General features: G+C 39.6%; 1 protein-coding gene across 2 annotated transcripts in view; it reads left to right on the top strand.

Moving 5' to 3' along the window:
- The window catches only part of kcmf1 (potassium channel modulatory factor 1), a 125,450-nt gene extending 110,123 nt beyond the window's left edge, over positions 1-15,327 (top strand). For both annotated transcript variants that reach the window (XM_072589333.1, XM_072589342.1), the window contains 2 exons: positions 6,984-7,266; positions 14,703-15,327. In XM_072589333.1, the coding sequence (XP_072445434.1) occupies positions 6,984-7,266; positions 14,703-14,964 (545 nt within the window). In that variant the 3' untranslated portion in view covers positions 14,965-15,327. The remainder of the gene's footprint in view (positions 1-6,983; positions 7,267-14,702) is intronic.
- The last annotated feature ends 1,828 nt before the right edge of the window (positions 15,328-17,155 follow it).

Here is a 17,155-nt window from a genome sequence, read left to right as displayed (position 1 = left end):
ATCCGCTCTACTTTCAATTAATTTCTCTGGTACTTTGTAAACTGCAAAATATTTCAGTTTGGATTGCTTCACATACAGGCCTGGCCAGTGACACTCACATCCCATGAATGAATTTTTTAAAATGTACATTTTTCAGACAAATTCTTCAAGTCAGATTTATCGCCAAATCGAGAAATTTGTATGGGATTCCCATGTCAAAGAGCTTTTCAGTCTGTCATCTTGATGTGCTGTATTATCAAGCCAGTTTTAATAAAATGTTTAAAGCTCTAAGTGTGACAAATCGAGCATTTGGGAAATTGCGCTACCAAGCCATGGAAAATTTGAAGCATCAATGAAAAGAATACATCCGTCGTGCTTTAATAGCTTGAGTTGATTTGAATATATCCCATTTTTGCACAAAAAAATTCTTGGAAAAAGTTATACATTGTTCACAGTAGTTGTGTCCCTCCACCCCACTGACAAGAGACATGTACTCTTTCCTTTAATGGCAGTATTCCATGGAGCTCAACATAAATGTCATTATTTTAACTAGTTCACAATATGTCATATAATATGCTTTCTCTTATTATTCCAAGTCTTCTAATAATCATTTGTCAAATTTATTTAATAAATACAGAAGTATTATTTTATTTGAGAACAAAGCTTATTGTGTGAAGTTAATATTATGAAGATATAAATGTTAACTCCATTAAATAACTAAAATAATGTGCACACACCCACACATCCGATAAAGGAAAACAAAAACAGATTTGTGTCTGCAGAGGTTCAATTTGGGTAAAGCAAGACTTGGCTAATACGTCATGAAGCAAAAAAGACAAGGTTTCAACTATTGCAATGGCTATTGTGTCTTTCTAGTATAAGCAGATGGGTGTCACCAAATGTTCTGTTATTTCTGGGATCGTTGCAAATGCTGCTTCTCTCGGAAACGTGGTATGAAGAATTCTTCCAGATACTCTTCAAGAGGACAATCGGATTTCACAGTGGATTCGCAACATTGGCTTTTTCAGAAACAGGAGAAGCTATCTTGAGTAGCATCATCAGCGACTCAACAATATCCAAAACAGCCATCACGCCACTTAGCCGTAAACCCAGATATGGAGCCTTCAGTAAATAGTTATCATAAAGCATGTTACTGCCAAGAATTGTCTTGTTTTTTAAAAAAAAGTTTCATATGCAAGCCGGATATGCAGCTATGCATAGTTTCATATGCAACTATGCCTGCCCGGTGCCAGGGTGCGGGACATCTCCGACCGACTTGAAAGGACATTGGAGCGGGAGGGGGAGGATCCAGTTGTTGTGGTCCACGTTGGGACTAAAACAGGTCCTCCACCCTAGCTTTGCCTATCGAGCACTGGAAGGAAATTGAAGTACAGGTCCTCAAGGGTCATAATCTCTGGATTACTGCCCGAGCCACGTGCCAATTGGCATAGGGATAAGAAAATTAGGGAAGTAAACACGTGGCTAAGGGATTGGTGTGGGAAAGAGGGATTCCACTTCATGGGGCATTGGCATCAGTTTTGGAACCGTGGGGATCTGTACCGTTGGGACGGTCTCCACCTGAACCGATCAGGTACCAATGTTCTAGCGAAGAGGATAAAATAGGGTGGTCAGTAGGACTTTAAACTTCTGAGTTGGTGGGAAGGGAAAGTGAAAGCAACAGGGAGTATGGAGTTAAATGGAAAAATAAGCAGGAGGATAACATATATGCAGGTGGATTTAAGCTTGAGGCAGACTAGGAATGCAACAAAAAGGAAGGATAACTTAGGACATCTTATGACTTCCACTATCTCTAATGATAAGAAAGTTAGCATTAAGGCACTTTACCTGAATGCTTGTAGCATTCATAACAAAGTAGATGAACTAACGGCACAGATATTCGTGAATGATTATGATGTGGTAGGCATCACAGAGACATGGCTGCAGGGGGTTCAGGACTGGCACTTAAACATCCAAGGATTTACAACTTATCGAAAAGACAGGGAGGGGGGCAGGGTGACCTTGTTAGTTAAAAACATAATTAAATCTATGGCACTGAACGACATAGGGTCGGATGATGTGGAGTCTGTGTGGTTGGAATTGAGGAACCACAAAGGCAAAAAAACCATAATGGGAGTTATGTACAGACCACCTAACAGTGGTCAGGACCAGAGGTGCAACATGTACCGGGAAATAGAAAAGGCAAGGTCACAGTGATCGTGGAGGGCTTCAATATGCAGGTGGACTGGGGAAATAATGTAGCCAATGGATCCAAAGACTGGAAGCAGAGCCTAGTGGGGAAGACAGAGCAAAAATGGCAGGAGTTTGTAGGTATAATTGAGGACACTACAGAGGTTCATCCCCAAGAAAAGAAAGATTATCTGGGGAGGGGTTAGACAGTCATGGCTGACAAAGGAAGCCTGGAAATGTATCAAAGAAAAAGAGAGATCGTATAAAGTGGCCAAGAGCACTGGGAAATCAGAAGATTGGGAAGGCTACAAAAACAAAGAGGATAACAAAGAGAGAAATAGGGAAGGAGAAGATCAAATATGAAGGTAGGCTAGCCAGTAATATTAGAAATGATAGTAAAAGTTTATTTCAATACATAAGAAACAAACGACAAGCAAAAGTAGATATTGACCACTTCAAACTGATGCTGGAAGGCTAGTGATGGGAGATAAGGAAATGGCTGGAGAACTTAATAAGTACTTTGCATCAGTCTTCACAGTGGAAAACATGAGTAATATCCCAACAATTAAAGGGAGTCCGGGGCTGAGTTGAGTATGGTTGCCATTACAAAAGAGAGAGTGCTAGAAAAGCTAAAAGGTCTTAAAATTGACAAATCTCCTGGCCCCGATGGGCTACATCCCACAGTTCTGAGGGGGTTGACTGAGGAAATAGTGGAGGCGTTGGTTGAGGTCTTTCAAAAGTCACTGGAGTCAGGGAAAGGCCCGGAAGATTGGAAGATCGCTGTTATAACCCCCTTGTTCAAGAAAGGATCAAGTCAAAAGATGGAAAATTATAGGCCAATTAGCCTAACCTCGGTTGTTGGTAAAATTCTAGAATCCATCATTAAGGATGAGGTTTCTAAATTCTTGGAAGAGCAAGGTCGGATTAGAACAAGTCAACATGGATTTAGTAAGGGGAGGTCGTGCCTGACAAATCTGTTAGAATTCTTTGAAGACGTGACAAGTAGGTTAGACCAGGGAAACCCAGTGGATGTGGTTTATCTAGACTTCCAAAAGGCCTTTGATAAGGTGCCACACGGGAGGCTGCTGAGTAAGGTGAGGGCCCATGGTGTTCGAGGTGAGCTACAGGCATGGATTGAGGATTGGCTGTCTGACAGAAGGCAGAGTTGGGATAAAAGGTTCTTTTTTGGAGTGGCAGCCAGTGAGAAGTGGTGTCCTACAGGGTTCAGTGTTGGGGCTGCAGCTGTTCACGTTATATATTAATGATCTGGATGAAGATTTTGGGGGCATTCTAGCGAAATTTGCCAATGATACGAAGTTAGGTGGACAGGCAGGTAGTACTGAGGAAGTGGGGAGGCTGCAGAAGGATCTTGACAGTGTGGGAGAGTGGTCCAGGAAATGGCTGATGAAATTCAACGTGAGCAAATGTTAGGTCTTGCACTTTGGAAAAAAGAATACAAGCATGGACTACTTTCTAAACAGTGAGAAAATTCATAAAGCCAAAGTACAAAGGGATCTGGGAGTGCTATTCGAGGATTCTCTAAAGGTAAACATGCAGGTTGAATCCGTGATTAAGAAAGCAAATGCAATGTTGTCATTTATCTCGAGAGGGTTGGAATATAAAAGCAGCGATGTGCTACTGAGCCTTTATAAAGCTCTGATTAGACCCCATTTGGAGTACTGTGTCCAGTTTTGGGCCCTACACTTCAGGAAGGACATACTGGCACTGGAGTGTGACCAGCGGAGATTCACACACATGATCCCTGGAATGGTAGGTCTAACATATGAGGATCCTGGGATTGTATTCATTGGAGTTTAGAAGGTTAAGGGGAGATCTAATAGAAACTTACAAGATAATACATGGCTTGGAAAGGGTGGACGCTAAGAAATTGTTTCCATTAGGCGAAGAGACTAGGACCCGTGGGCACAGCCTTAGAATTAGAGGGGGTAAATTCAGAACAGAAATGTGGAGACATTTCTTCAGCCAAAGAGTGGTGGGCCTGTGGAATTCATTGCCTCGAAGTGCAATGGAGGCCGGGACGCTAAATGGCTTCAAGGCTGAGATTGATAAATTCTTGATGTCACAAGGAATTAAGGGCTACGGGGAGAATGCTGGTAAGTGGAGTTGAAAGGCCCATCAGCCATGATTGAATGGTGGAGTGGACTCGATGGGCCGAATGGCCTTACTTCTACTCCTATGTCTTGTGGTCTTATATCTCATTGTGTTGACTTGATTGTATAAAAAAGCAGTCATCCAAATCCTTCAGACTCCAATCCAGAGAAATGATGAAACATCAAACCTTCATAACACTAAAAACAAATTTATTTGGTACTTTTGCTAGTTATAATTTGTTGGCACCTCTTCCCTGTTACAAACCTCATTGGTGAACCAAAATAATAAGTGAACCCCAAATGACAAAATTACCAATAAGATTCTACTTTAGTTATTACTTTCATGCAAATTAAACACACTACTTCTAATAAAAAGGTAACTTGCACTATCTGACCCTTTGATAAAGCTCATGAGCACATTTTTTGAATATTCAGTTGTATGAGCATCATTTCAGTCCCAAGGTTCACTGTACATCACTTTTAGAGCTTCTAGAATTCAGTTGTTATTCTTGCTACCAATCACAAAGCCGATCTTTCCATAGCGCTTTAATAGTTTGAGTTAATTTGAATATATCCCATTTTTTGTGCAACAAAGTCCTTTGAAAAAGTTATACCCTTGTTCAAGGAGGTATTAAACAGGTTTTTAATGGCATTAAGTCACATTTATTGATGAAAACGTTTGATATTTCCAACAGGAACTTTTTTTTTAAACAAATTCAAACTTTCAGTGGCTCGCTGACCAGGTTGTGTGAAGGATTTTTCTTTTGCTTCTTCCACCTTCTCTCCCTCTCTCACATTGCCTCCCTTCCTCCTTCCACCCCCTCCCCCATCCTCTCTCTTGCATTGCCTCCCTCCCTAACTTTGGACACTTGCTGAATTTATATGCTGCTAATTCCCAGTTTTTGTATAAATGCTCATGCAGTTTTTTATTCAACTGCTACACCATGGTTGGTAACCCTTATTTAGTCACTATAACAGAGAAGGAAGCCATTGGGTTATGAAGACAGTGTTGGCTCTCTAGAGCAGTTCATTCAATCCAATTTCCTTTTGAAATCAATAGTATTCTCTGCTTTGGTTGCCCTTGTAAGCATTAATTTCCAGGTGATCACTCAAAAGGCTGGAAAATTCTTTCTTTCATCTCCACCTATCTCTTGCCCTAAAACATTAATTTTACGTCCAGTAGACCTTGTATGGTCAGCAAATGGGTCCATTACCTTACCTGACCATGTCACAATCCCATACGTATCTTAACCTCCTTTGCTCCAAGGGAAGCAATCCCAGCTTCTGCAACCTAACCTTGTATTTAAATTCCCTCATTCCTGAAACCATTCTCGTAAATCTTCTCTTTACCCTTTCGAGGACCACCATCCACATCCCTCCTAAAATGTGGTGACTAGAATTGGGCCCTAATTGTAACCTAACCAATGTTTCCTAGAAGTTAGGGTGTAAATTATCTAGTGTACCTTAGCTTTGATACCTTTGTTTGTGAAACACAACATCTCATATGGTTTGCTGACTACCTTTGTTATATACTGACAGCTTTAAACCCAAGGTTGTTCTGAACCTGAACTCTTTGAAACTGTGCTGGTAGGTATTTATTGCCTTTCCTGATTCCTTTTGCCAAAGTTCATCACCTCATCTCCCTGTCAAGTTCCATCTGCCACTTGTCTGCCTCTTCTGCTAGCAAATCTGTCATACTGCATTTGTTTATTATCCTCTGTTTTCTTACCTGCATACTTGGTATCATCAGCAAATTAAAGCTGTGGTATTTAGTTACCCTTAGTAAACATCTCCAGTCTGAGAAATGACTTTTTATTGCAGTTCATAGTTTTCTGTCCTTAAGCCAATACTTATCAAAGATGATGCTGACCCTCCTGTTCAATGAGCCTCTGTTTTGTTGGCTAGGTCTTTGTTAAACTATGTTTTAAAACCCATACAGACAATATCCACTACATTCCTTTCCTGTCTTCTCTGTTACTTCATCCTCAAACATTATCCATCTTTATACAAATTTCAGCTGACGCTTCTTAATAAATTCAAATGTCTCCAAGTGCTTCTTAGTTCTTTTCTCAGTTATTGTTTCTAAAACCTCACTTGCCACTGATGTCAAACTGACCTATCCATAGTTAGTAGACGCCAGCATCTGGGGAAGACTGGAAATTTATAGCAAGTCCATTTGCTATCTTCACCCCCAACTTTCTTTAGTAAACCATACCTACTGTGTACTCTATCCCCAAATAATTTCTCCTTTCGGAGGAGATGTAAAAATTGAAGTGATCTAAAAGGATGAGGAAGCTTCCATATTTCAATGACATATGAGAATTGTATTTAATTTTAAATAAATTATTTCACTGCAATGAAGTAATTGATCTGGAAAAGGAAGGTCGATACTGTTGCTGTTTTTGGAATTTCTCTGTACAGTATCAGCATATTTTTGCATTCATGGCCTTTGCTTGATGTTGTGAGACAAGGTAACGAGTGATTATCAGCACAAGTAAGAAAACTGCAAACTCTGGAATAAAAACAGTATTTGTTGGAAATATACTGTAGTTTCATCTTGCTTTGTTCTGAAGAAAGATATGCACTTAAAATACTAACCTGCCTTCTCTCTATGCAGGTACTGAGGGATCTTCAGTGCAATTCCACAATTTTCTACTTTAAACAATTTATTATGCTGCTCACAATTGTTCTTTCCATTTGTTACAGAACTGTTATCACAGTTATCAGGTGTGAGACGTTCTGCTGGAGGACAGCTCAACTCCTCTGGCCCTTCTGCCTCCCAATTACAGCAGTTGCAAATGCAGCTGCAGCTAGAGAGACAGCAGGCACAGGCAGCCCGACAACAGCTGGAGTCTGCACGCAATGCAACAAGACGCACCAACACAGGCAGCCTCAGCACCACAGTCACACAGACTACAGTGACTAACAACACAATCACCACAGAAAACAGTCACCAAACCTCCCAGAATTCCCAGTTCTTGCTCACAAGGTAAGAGACCTGATTCAGCAACTGTGATCTGAAGAACCACACAAAAACAGTTGATTTTGGTGCAGACAAGTTGGACCAAAGGGTCTGTTTCCCTACGCTATGACTCTAGGATTTGCCATCTAGACATAATTGACCCTTTTTTCAATGAAATAAAATAGAAATCAATGTATAGTGGGGTGGGAGGTTAAATACAGCATGCTGTTTGCTCACTTTACATTTTTTCACACCCTCAAGTCATATAGCAATCATGTATATTATGTAAAGGTTCATGCTGGCACTTTGATTTGAGTTTTTTTGGACAGTCATATATTTCAAATGTTCATATCCACTCTCCTTTTTGCCAGCAGTAATTTGACAGACATGGTCTAGGTGCTGTTTTTTTGTTTGAAACCTGAAAAGATCAATCAGAAGAACAACAAATGCAAACCTTTTATGGTTATTTGATTTTGTATTGTACATTGGTATTCTTGCATCTTACTGCAGTATCAGGAAGTATAACCAACAATTCAGATCATTTAAACTGCGGAGCATTTAAATTGTAGACATTTGCACCCTTGTTAGATATATAGTTTAAGGTTGACAAGTAAATTACCAAAGATTAGACCTGCTGAAGGGACAGCTGCAAGTAAACATGCCTGATTCGAACTGCAGTAGTTTCAAATGCTGCAAAGTTAACCCAGTCTATACGCTGGGATATCTGGTCGGCTTGGATGAGTTGGACCGAAGGGTCTGTTTCCGTGCTGTACATCTGTGACTAAATTTGTAATTCATTTTAGCACTCATTTAAAGTACTGGTAACGCAGATTACAGAATATCCTTGGACCACCTTTCAGAGCCCCTGAGGAAAGCTCTTAGCATGTAAATAGCATCCTTTTCTTTTAATCTGTAAAGTTTATTGATTTATAGGCATTAATAGGCATTTATATAAACTGCTAGCATGTTATCTATTGTTCATAGTGAATTGAAATTTTGTAAGTGTTGGGGTATTGTGTCAAATACTTTTAAAGGGATGCTGACTTATTGAAGTTGGGGACAGTTTGGGAGCACTGAAAAGGGGGCCTGATGAGTGTCAGTGAGGATTCTTGGAGTTTATCGGTGTTTGGGATCATCCCAGAGTACTGAGAACATTGGAGAGGGATACCAATTACTGGGACATTTTTCAGGATTTAGACGCATTGAAGACTAAGATTTCAGGATCAAATAATTTTGGAGTGTTTTTCCATGTAAATAGTGCAGTGGAACGATAGTCCTTCCCTAAAAAGCTTATAGGTATTGTCCTCTTGAAATTTGAAGGCCCTGCTGTAAGACTTTTGTTAGGTAAGGGAATCGAGGGAACTGGATCAAAATTGGGGTAAATGGAATTGAGATGCAGCTAAGTCATGATTTAATTGAACAAGCTCAAGGTGTTGAAAATAAGTGTTCTCGTCCTGTTCCCATGTTTCTGGGCCAGTTAGAACTTTATAAGGGATAAGTGAGTTTTTTTGTGCAATCATCTTTCTTTTTAATGCTAGTTCTATTAAATGGAACACGAAATATCCTGGTACTAATTATTATTGTCAAGCATGATCCTGTTAGGTTACACGCTGCCTGCATTGCAGCATAACTTCCCTCTGCTGAAGTTCCAAAAATTGTGCATGCCATTTTATTCGGTTTCACACACTAGACACACTTGGACCTTTGACTGTGAAATTAAGGGATGTTTTGTACTTAATGCTTACTAGTAACTGAAATATCCCAACTGATATTACACAGGATTGTGAATTCTTGGATTGATTTGGCTGCACAGTGATTGTGTACCTCAGTCATTCATTTTTATTTCAGTGGAACCTGAATATAGGTTCTACAAGTATAACTAGGACTTTGATTTAAAGTTCTCCAAAACTAATGAATACTAACACAAAAGTGAGTGTTGCAAATTTGCAACAATGTTGTTGACCTTTTATCAACAGCGGGCCAATGAGAGAGACTGCAGTTTCTCTCAGTTAATACAAGGCTTCACTCTGAATTCGTGCTAATATACTGGCAGGTCAATTCTAGAATTGTTGCAGACAAAAAAAAATAGTGTGATTGTGATTTTTTTTAAAGAAAATTTCAACTCTGTTAACATGCTAATCACAAGTATATTTGATTATTGTTCCTTTTGGAGAAAGGCACCCGCGTTCACTAGAGTATGGCGCTGTGAACTAATATTCTAGCATCATTTTTTGGTTCAGATGTTTTAAATACTGCTATTTATGACCCCCATTTTAAGAAGATTTAATGAAGGTGCGGTGGATGGCTACTTACACAGAAAGGAGCAGTCTGAAACAATCTGTTAGTATATGGCCAAATACATAGTTAAATAAGCTCTTCAATAAATAAATACAAGTTAACAAATTGACTCCACAAATTTATCGTCATTTCCTACTCTGTTAAATCAATAATAAAATTTTGATACTCAAAAGAGGGCAGTAAGGCAATCAGGCCTTAAGTTAGACTTAATAGTTATCTCAAGCCTTCAGAAAATACAGCATGTTGAAATTTAGACAGTACTTTCATTCATTTATCTAATGAGCCTAACTTTATATTTCTTATTTACTTCATCTTAGGCAAAACGTGCCATCAGATCCCAATTCCTAAAATAATGTTTTAATTGCTGGATTTTTCAAGCAACTGATGTAAGCTTATGATAGAATGTTTGCCTCAAATTGAGCATCATCAGATATATAACAGAAGCAGATCAGTCAGCACAACTATTTGGTGGTTTATTACCCACACACCTGCATCCTTTCTGATGCTATAAATTTTTCCTTCTATTTCTTTCTCCCTTGTGTTTATCTTGCTTCCCCTTTCATACATCTGTGCTATTCACTTAACCATTCATTGTGGAATGTTCCACATAAATGATCCCTAGTTTTTGTCTCACAGATAACAACATTTTCTCCAGGTTTACCTAATAAAGCCCTTTTATTATCTTAAAAGACTTTTATTGGATTACCACTCCTTCCTGAATACATTACATGCTGCAACAATTAACTATTAGTCATATATTTTATGTAACATGTTTGTATTCTATGTTATATTTAGCTTCTCACTAATTTTATGACCTCCAGATTCTTCTTTTTGTTTTGAATGTGGTTTATATTGATGTACAAGCAATTTAGTTTTATTAATAATTGTCCTCACCATGTATTAAACTGTACTTTTCCTTACCACTTGTTATTTATATTCCTTACCTTGCATTCACCCTCCAGGTCTGACTGTCCCTCTGCCAAATTAGCACACAGCATAGGATGTAATCCAGAGATGACTATGTCTGAGGTCCTGTTTGTTTTTCTAATTTAGATCCTAACTTCTGATATTTCCTGAAGACATTTTTCTCTTTTTCTTCCCAAAATGGACCAGGGTTAACTGGCTTTTCCTCTACCTTTTAAACATTTTTCACTTATTGGAATTTGCATCAGGTAGGGAGCAGATCCTCTTGGACTTTCAAACATGGTTGCCTAGGATGCTATTTATTTCTCTAATCCTCAAATTCCTTCAAGGAAGACCATTTTTCTATCCTACTTCCTACACCCACAATTTCTCCTTGGCTTGCTGCCTCTTCTACCGCTACAGTAACATTCTGGCTATCATTTTGCGTGCATTACCTATTTGTAAGACCAGCTCTTCTACTTTGCTTAGTTCCCTCTATCCTATTTATTGGTCAAATTCTCCTTCCTGAAGCTCCTGTTTTCCTCTCATTTAAATTACCTAGAAATTCTTCTCATTTCCTTAAAGGTCAGAGTGAGTTTAACTCACAGTGCAGTTTAAGATTCATTTAATAGAATGTTTCAAAAAACAGATTTCTGGTTTTACCTACCAAAGTTGAAAACCTCATAGTCCTTCACATTAAAATCCATTTGCCATAAATTTATCCAATCATTTAACCTCCTATATCCCTTTGCAGCCAACGTTTACATCTTCTTCTCATTTTTTTAACCTGACCTCTGTAAGTTATAGAGATGTACAGCATGGAAACAGACCCTTCAGTCCAACCCGTCCATGCCGACCAGATATCCCAACCCAATCTAGTCCCACCTGCCAGCGGCCCATATCCCTCCAAATCCTTCCTATTCATATACCCATCCAAATGCCTCTTAAAATGTTGCAATTGTACCAGCCTCCACCACATCCTCTGGCAGCTCATTCCATACACTTACCATCCTCTGCGTGAAAAAGTTGCCCCTTAGGTCTCTTTTATATCTTTCCCTCTCACACTAAACCTATGCCCTCTAGTTCTGGACTCCCTGACCCTAGGGAAAAGATTTTGCCTTTTTTTATCCTATCCATGCCCCTTATAATTTTGTAAACCTCCATAAGGTCACCCTTCAGCCTCTCCCTGTAGCTCAGATCCTCCAACCCTGGCAACATCCTTGTAAATCTTTTCTGAACCCTTTCAAGTTTTACAACATCTTTCCGATAGGAAGGAGACCAGAATTGCACGCAATATTCCAACAGTGGCCTAACCAATGTCCTGTACAGCCGCAACATGACCTCCCAACTCCTGTACTCAATACTCTGACCAATAGAGGAAAGCATACTAAATGCTGCCTTCACTATCCTATCTACCTGCAACTCCACTTTCAAGGAGCTATGAACCTGCATTCCAAGGTCTCTTTGTTCAGCAACACTCCCTAGGACCTTACCATTAAGTGTATAAGTCCTGCTAAGATTTGCTTCCCCAAAATGCAGCACCTCGCATTTATCCGAATTAAACTCCAACTGCCACTTCTCAGCCCATTGGCCCATCTGGTGCAGATCCTGTTGTAATCTGAGGTATCCCTCTTCGCTGTCCACTACACCTTCAATTTTGGTGTCATCTGCAAACTTACTAACTGTACCTCTTATGCTCGCATCCAAATCATTTGTGTAAATGACAAAAAGTAGAGGGCCCAGCACCGATCCTTGTGGCACTCCACTGGTCATAGGCCTCCAGTCTGAAAAACAACCCTCCACCACCACCCTCTGTCTTCTACCTTTGAGCCAGTTCTGTATCCAAATGGCTAGTTCTCCCTGTATTCCATGAGATCTAACCTTGCTAATCAGTCTCCCATGGGGAACCTTGTCGAACGCCTTACTGAAGTCCATATAGATCACATCTACTGCTCTGCCCTCATCAGTCGTCTTTGTTACTTCATCAAAAACTCAATCAAGTTTGTGAGGCATGATTTCCCACGCACAAAGCCAAGTTGACTATCCCGAATCAGTCCTTGCCTTTCCAAATACATGTACCTCCTGTCCCTCAGGATTCCCTCCAACAACTTGCCCACCACCGAGGTCAGGCTCACTGGTCTATAGATCCCTGGCTTGTCCTTACCACCCTTCTTAAACAGTGGCACCACGTTAGCCAACCTCCAGTCTTCTGGCACCTCACCTGTGACTATTGATGATACAAATATCTCAGCAAGAGGCCCAGCAATCACTTCTCTAGCTTCCTACAGTGTTCTCGGGTACACCTGATCAGGTCCTGGGGAATTACCCACCTTTAACCGTTTCAAGACATCCAGCACTTCCTCCTCTGTAATCAGGATATTTTGCAAGATGTCACTGTCTATTTCCCTACAGTCTATATCTTCCATATCCTTTTCCACAGTAAATACTGATGCAAAATATTTATTTAGTATCTCCCCCATTTTCTGTGGCTCCACACAAATGCCGCCTTGCTGATCTTTGAGGGGCCCTATTTTCTCCCTAGTTAACCCTTTTGTCCTTAATATATTTGTAAAAACCCTTTGGATTCTCCTTAATTCTATTTGCCAAAGCTATCTCATGTCCCCGTCTTGCCACCTGATTTCCCTCTTAAGTATACTCCTACTTTCTTTATACTCTAAGGATTCACTGATCTATCCTGTCTATACCTGACATATGCTTCCTTCTTTTTCTTAACCAAACCCTCAATTTCTTTAGTCATCCAGCATTTCCTATAGCTACCAGCCTTCCCTTTCACCCTGACAGGAATATACTTTCTCTGGATTCTTGTTATCTCATTTCTGAAGGCTTCCTTTTTTCCAGCCGTCCCTTTACCTGTGAGCATCTGCCTCCAATCAGCTTTTGAAAGTTCTTGCCTAATACTGTCAAAATTGGCCTTTCTCCAATTTAGAACTTCAACTTTCAGATCTGGTCTATCCTTTTCCATCACTATTTTAAAACGAATAGAATTATGGTCACTGGCCCCAAAGTGCTCCCCCTCTGACACCTCAGTCACCTGCCCTGCCTTATTTCCCAAGAGTAGGTCAAGTTTTGCACATCCACATTCTGAATCAGAAAATTGTCTTGTACACACATAACAAATTCCTCTCCATCTAAACCTTTAACACTATGGCAGTCCCAGTCGATGTTTGGAAAGTTAAAATCCCCAACCATAACCACCCTATTATTCTTACAGATAGCTGAGATCTCCTTACTAGTTTGTTTCTCAATTTCCCTCTGACTATTGGGGGGGTCTATAATACCATCCGAATAAGGTGATCATCCCTTTCTTCTCTGTTCCACCCAAATAACTTCCCTGGATGTATTTCCGGGAATATCCTTCCTTAGCACAGCTGTAATGCTATCCCTTATCAAAAATGCCACTTCCCCTCCTCTTTTGCCTCCCTTTCTATCCTTCCCGTAGCATTTGTATCCCGGAACATTCAGCTGCCAGTCCTGCCCATCCCTGAGCCATGTTTCCGTAATTGCTGTGATATCCCAGTCCCATGTTCCTAACCATGCCCTGAGTTCATCTGCCTTCCTTGTTAGGCCCCTTGCATTGAAATAAATGCAGTTTAATTTACTAGTCCTACCTTGTCCCTGCTTGCCCTGACTGTTTGACTCACTTCTGTTCTCAGCTGTACCCGTCTCAGATCGATCTCTTTCCTCACTATCTCCCTGGGTCCCACCCTCCCTCACCCCCCCCCCCCCCCCCCCCTCCCTCACCCCCCCCCCCCCCCCTCCCCCACCTCACTAGTTTAAATCCTCCCAAGCTGCTCTAGTCCCCTTCCAATTTAGTTGCAATCCGTCCTTCTTGTACAGGTCACTTGTTCCCCTCGATTGGGCCATTGATATAAATCACAAGTGCTGATAGAATTGGCGCTTAAAGCGTATCATCGGTTTACAGCGTGCCAACCTTAAAATAACTTACATCCACTGTCATAATTTGACCATAAAGCAAAGTAAATCGATTTGAGTAACAGGTTTAATGATCATTAAATGACAGTTAAAATCCATTCACACTTCCCTAAAATAAAATTGCAAAACTTCTGACTTCGAGGTTCAAGTTTAAAACTTGTGGAATTTGCAGTTTGCATGTGGAAGAACTGCTATTTTAAGAACAAGGTTTCATGGTTAACACTCCGAATAACCCATCTGTACTGTTGAAGATCCGTTTTAATATCTTCGACTGTGAGTAATTGTTATTTTTTTTGTACTGACTACAGGTTGAATGAACCGAAGATGTCTGAAGGAGAACGTCAATCTCTGGAAAGTGAGCGGGCCGACCACAGCCTGTTTGTGCAGGAGCTTCTCCTCTCCACCCTGATGCGAGAAGAAAGTTCTTCCTCAGATGAGGACGAGCGGGGGGATTTCACAGATTTTGGTGCTATTGGCTGTGTAGATATTATGCCTTTAGATGTTGCTTTAGAAAACCTAAATTTAAAAGAGAGTAATAAAGGAAATGAGCCTCCGCCACATCCTCTTTGATGATGTCCCACTTTGCAGACAATGTCCTCTGTGCTGTAACTGCCAATGAAAGTGGACAACAGCTATCTTTGGGTTTGTTTGGTGATTGTAATTTCAGGTCTGTCACTCTTGTTACATTGTGTACATTCAAGGAAGAAAAAAATAAGATAATTGATTCCACTTACTAATTTTTACTTCTAGCAGGTAAATGTAGGTAGCAGTGCCAGAGGCAGTCTCTGCTTCCTGTACCTTGACATGCAAAAGGCTCTCCTAATACTCCACATTCAACTGAAGAGGAAAACAAATTGAAAAAAATCTCTAATGAAGCTGCTGTGTGTATTTATGAATATTAATGAATAAAACTGCTTGGATGGTTTACCTTAACTACTGCATGAGGTTTTTTGCAGAGTGCATGAGTTTTAGTAGCCTTGTCATTTCAGAAAAAGAAAATCCCAAAGCTTTCCTAAAAGATATTTAAAAGTTACCTGTCTAGAAATGACTAGCGATCACAAAGGAGCTCGTTTTTCAAACATGTTGTAGCTCTTGAATAATGCATAATTGAACACCTCATTATTAGGCTGCTTATCATGGTGCTTGTAATGCGAGCTCTGCAATGCCATCCTTTGTTAATTTTGAGTGTACCATTACTATGGTGACTGTTCAATCGCCCTGTAACATTTCATCGTTTGAGTGCTATATTGTTTCTCTATTTCAATATTCTTGACACATCCGAAAATGACGTGGCCAAGTTGCCAGCGTTTAGTAACTTTGATGCATTTGGGGCTTTGTTGGTTTGCCCTAAAGGAGGAAAAAAAACCTAACAATTCATTTTGTTTAACTATTTTGTTGTAATGGTTTTAATTTTGTTAAATATTGTTGATCCTAGTTGCTTTGTCCAGGTATAGGCATATATGTTCAATCACTTTTTTTTTTAAAAGAAAAGGCCTTGAATCTGTTCTGATAGGGTTTTAAAAAGCTTTTATTATTCCTTTCCCACCCCCACCCTTCCCTGGCGCGCATGCACGCACTCACACACGCACACACTGAGACACATATTGAAGATTTCATATTTATATGCTTTCAAATAGTTGTGGAGAGCTATCATCAGGAGAGCTTGAGGATTTGGTATCACATTGTGTGCAGTATATATATTATATCTAAGAATTTGAAATCTAAATGCTCAAGTTAGCACCTTTTTTATTTATTATTTTTTGATTTCCTAAGTGAAAAGTTAGCCTTTTTGATGAAATCATGCCACCTACATGCCTATACTATTAATCCAATATGTAAAAAAAAAATGAGATGTACAATGAATTTGTGAGTAAACTTTCATAATGGTTATAGGGCAGGGACTGCGTTTTTGGAATGTAAAGATAGAATACAAAGAAAATAAAACTACGCACAGCTTTTCATGACTTTACCAGTAGTCCTACAATGATCGTGTTTCTTTATGCTTAAAGCTTATATCTCTGCAAATCTGCCATCGCAATACATTTACTGCCAGTGATATGAGATTTTTTTTGTCCTGACAGTGACCAAAAAACGCTGTCTTCAAAAAGAATGCTTCTATACGTTCAGCAGATTCCATTGCCTCCAAGACTGATCTCAGCTTGTCGGCTTCATGTTTCACTGGAAGCGAATTAACATTTGAATTAAATATTTTTCAGGATTGTTTGTGAAATTCCAGTGAGATATCTTGTTTATCATAGTATCTATTGCTACATCATAAAAAGTTCTAAAGCTACAAGTGCTATCAAGTAAAAGTAGAATAAAAAACATTGAAATATATAACTCCATTAAATCAGTTATAGGCCACCTAATTGAAGTAATTTACAACCTGCATTAAAATTGAATAACTTGCTCCCAATGAGAAGAACTTCAGAAAAAGTGTGCTCCCATTGATGAACTAAAATTAATTTTATTAATACTTCTTTGTAGTTGGAATTAGTGTTGGAATACAAACAGGTTTTAGTGCAGTTTCACAGAGGGTTACAAACCAGTTCGTGGAACAGATTTCCATAATACCACCCGGGCCATCACTGAAGAACTGAGATCTCTCAAAAATGCTGTTAGGATGGATGAACAGTGCATAGTTAATATAGTCACTGAACTCTTCCTTGAAATATTTGCACGAAGGCTACAGTAACATATTTTACATTAATGGAAATAAGCTATGTAGATTTTCAGACTTCAGCATGAACAAGACAAAGTT

The sequence above is a fragment of the Chiloscyllium punctatum genome, chromosome 2 (assembly GCF_047496795.1).
Source record: "Chiloscyllium punctatum isolate Juve2018m chromosome 2, sChiPun1.3, whole genome shotgun sequence".
Classification (NCBI taxonomy): Eukaryota; Metazoa; Chordata; class Chondrichthyes; order Orectolobiformes; family Hemiscylliidae; genus Chiloscyllium; species Chiloscyllium punctatum.
Note: the sequence above shows the minus strand (reverse complement) of the source record. Positions and strands in the feature narration are given on the sequence as shown.